Source organism: Nansenia antarctica, assembly GCF_963989245.1.
Source record: "Nansenia antarctica genome assembly, chromosome: 7".
In the NCBI taxonomy this organism is placed as follows: Eukaryota; Metazoa; Chordata; class Actinopteri; order Argentiniformes; family Microstomatidae; genus Nansenia; species Nansenia antarctica.
In genome coordinates, this window is record NC_137677.1 from 8226671 (window position 1) to 8228797 (window position 2127).

The 2127-nt window shown below is 42.8% G+C and overlaps 1 protein-coding gene across 2 annotated transcripts in view; it reads right to left on the reverse strand.

Annotated features, from left to right (window-relative positions):
* cimap1d (CIMAP1 family member D) overlaps positions 1-1918 on the reverse strand; it is a gene marked incomplete at both ends in the record, with an annotated part of 2207 nt that extends 289 nt beyond the window's left edge. The window contains 4 exons of one of the 2 annotated variants that reach the window (XM_080537252.1): positions 1-208; positions 594-707; positions 1175-1285; positions 1870-1918. The exon at positions 1-208 is cut by the window's left edge and continues 289 nt beyond it. In XM_080537252.1, the coding sequence (XP_080393378.1) occupies positions 1-208; positions 594-707; positions 1175-1285; positions 1870-1918 (482 nt within the window). Of the gene's footprint in view, positions 209-572; positions 708-1174; positions 1286-1869 lie in introns of both variants that reach the window. The other variant, XM_080537251.1, reaches the window with a different exon arrangement.
* Positions 1919-2127: the final 209 nt, after the last annotated feature.

The following is a 2127-nucleotide window of genomic DNA, read 5'->3' on the forward strand; positions in this document are numbered from 1 at the left end:
CTTGCACTGGCTGGTTTGGTGGGTACTTGGGCACCCATGAGGGCAGGGAGAGAGTACTTGTTGGGGGCAGGCACTGAGTCCACAGTGCGGTAGCGTGTGCGGGAGCCCATGGTGTAGGATGGAGGCCTGCGCTGGGTGTTGCCTTGGTTACCTTGGGGAGCATTCTCAGGGCTGTATGCACCTGGTCCAGGGGTCTGGAAAATGCCCGCTGGTGGGTGGAAACAGTTTAATTGTTTATGTTAAGATTAATTGGTTGATATTATATGATCATTTATATGTTTGCTTATTGATGGAATTGGAGATAGACCTATTACATTGTGGTTAACCAGCTCAATGAAGCATATGAATAAATACAGTGTCTGTATTTCAACATTTACATTTTTCTTATGTCAGCCTTACAGGCACATATTGTACTATATCTTATGTTGTACTTTGTTGTTCTGTGTGCCAATACATAAAATAAAATCACTTCATACATGAAGAAATGTTGTCCCTGATTGTTTGAATGCACTATGTTTGTCCATTTTCAGAAGTAAAAATGTGTGAATTAAAAGTATTTCAAATGTATTTACCTGCTGCGGGTGTAAACTTACTTGATCCTCTCACTCTGCCCAGCATGGAGTATGCAGGGTTGCCATCCCTACCGAAGCGAGTGATTTTTGCATCGATGTAATACCGAGGTCCGGGACTGGAGTCAACACTATACACTGCATAATGAACCACGCAACAAGGGAAATATTCATATTCATATTTAGAAGTATGCAATACACAGACACAACACATTTAGCATTTCCACAAATATACAGGGTATAGTAGTAGTATAGGACAGGTCGATATTAGATAGTTGCCTGAAGAGTGCTATTGGTAGCATAATTACAGACATTGTGGTGTTGTCTCCCTCCAGTGGCCAAGATTTGACATGACCTTTATTTTGACTGTCAGGCCAACCACACTAGTTGTGGTTGTGTTACATTGACCGTTAGGACTGAGGACAGTGGTGTGTGATATCTAAAGCTTGAGAGCTCATCATTGATTGGTTTTACATAACCCAATGCTTATCAATGTTCTATGGCCTATGGCCAACTGGTGTGGGTTAATTATTTAGCTGATTAGCTTTGGAGTCAGTCCATTCATCTGAGGAGACTGAAGCCCGGGGCAGCTCTGAGGCACTCACAGTTGTTGCTCATCCTGCCGTGGAAGGAGTAAGCAGGGCTTGTCGGCTTGGTGAAGTCATGACCGATGAAACCAATGGTCGGTGGCAGTGCGTAGCGCCCAGGTCCTGGCCCTAGGGGGGAGATTAGATGAGTTTTTTTTCTTCAGATTTTGCAATAGTTGAAGACCTAACACACACACACACACACATGTACACACCCAATCCCTCTGATGCAAATGCACAAAGGATTTAGTGAACTTCATACACATACTGTATACGTAGGCTGAGAACTCAACGAGGTGAGGAAGAAGCAGAGAGGGTGAAAAAGGCAGTGTGCCTGGAGATATAGTATATTTGCATCTGGCTGGTGCAGATCAGGCGTGCAAGATCAGCCAGCTGACTCTGCAGCGGAGGAAAGATAGTGCTTCAGGGAGTACATTAAGATACAACCTAGGGAACAGCATGACATCAGCATACAAATGTTCAGACGGCCGTGCACAAGCAAAGCTACTGGGAGCTGGGAACATTCTTTAACACTGAATAAAGCGAGTCCTGGCAAGTCTACACAAATGATCTACTCCTCCAGTCGATGTTCCCTCCTGAAATGATGAAATGCAGTAAAATAACTAACTAGAGGACATAACCCAGTTTTCCTCAGAATCAATCAATTTAAGTGATCAGTTGTATAAGTCTAGTGTATTAAGGATTAAACTCACCTTTCTCTCTGCCAGCGATAATAGGACGTTTTTTCTCCACTTCACCCATGGTTACAGTGACGTTTATGGTCCTACAACAATCCCTTAAAACTATGACATAACAGCCATACCGTCATGTTCAGAGATGTGGCACTTTTTCAAAGCATGACAAGGAATCAAATAAATACTAATATCCTGAAGATGTAAGAAATTCTGGTCACATACAAAATGAAAACAATCTACTTTTAAACATACTGCAAATCCCTACACAGAAATGCC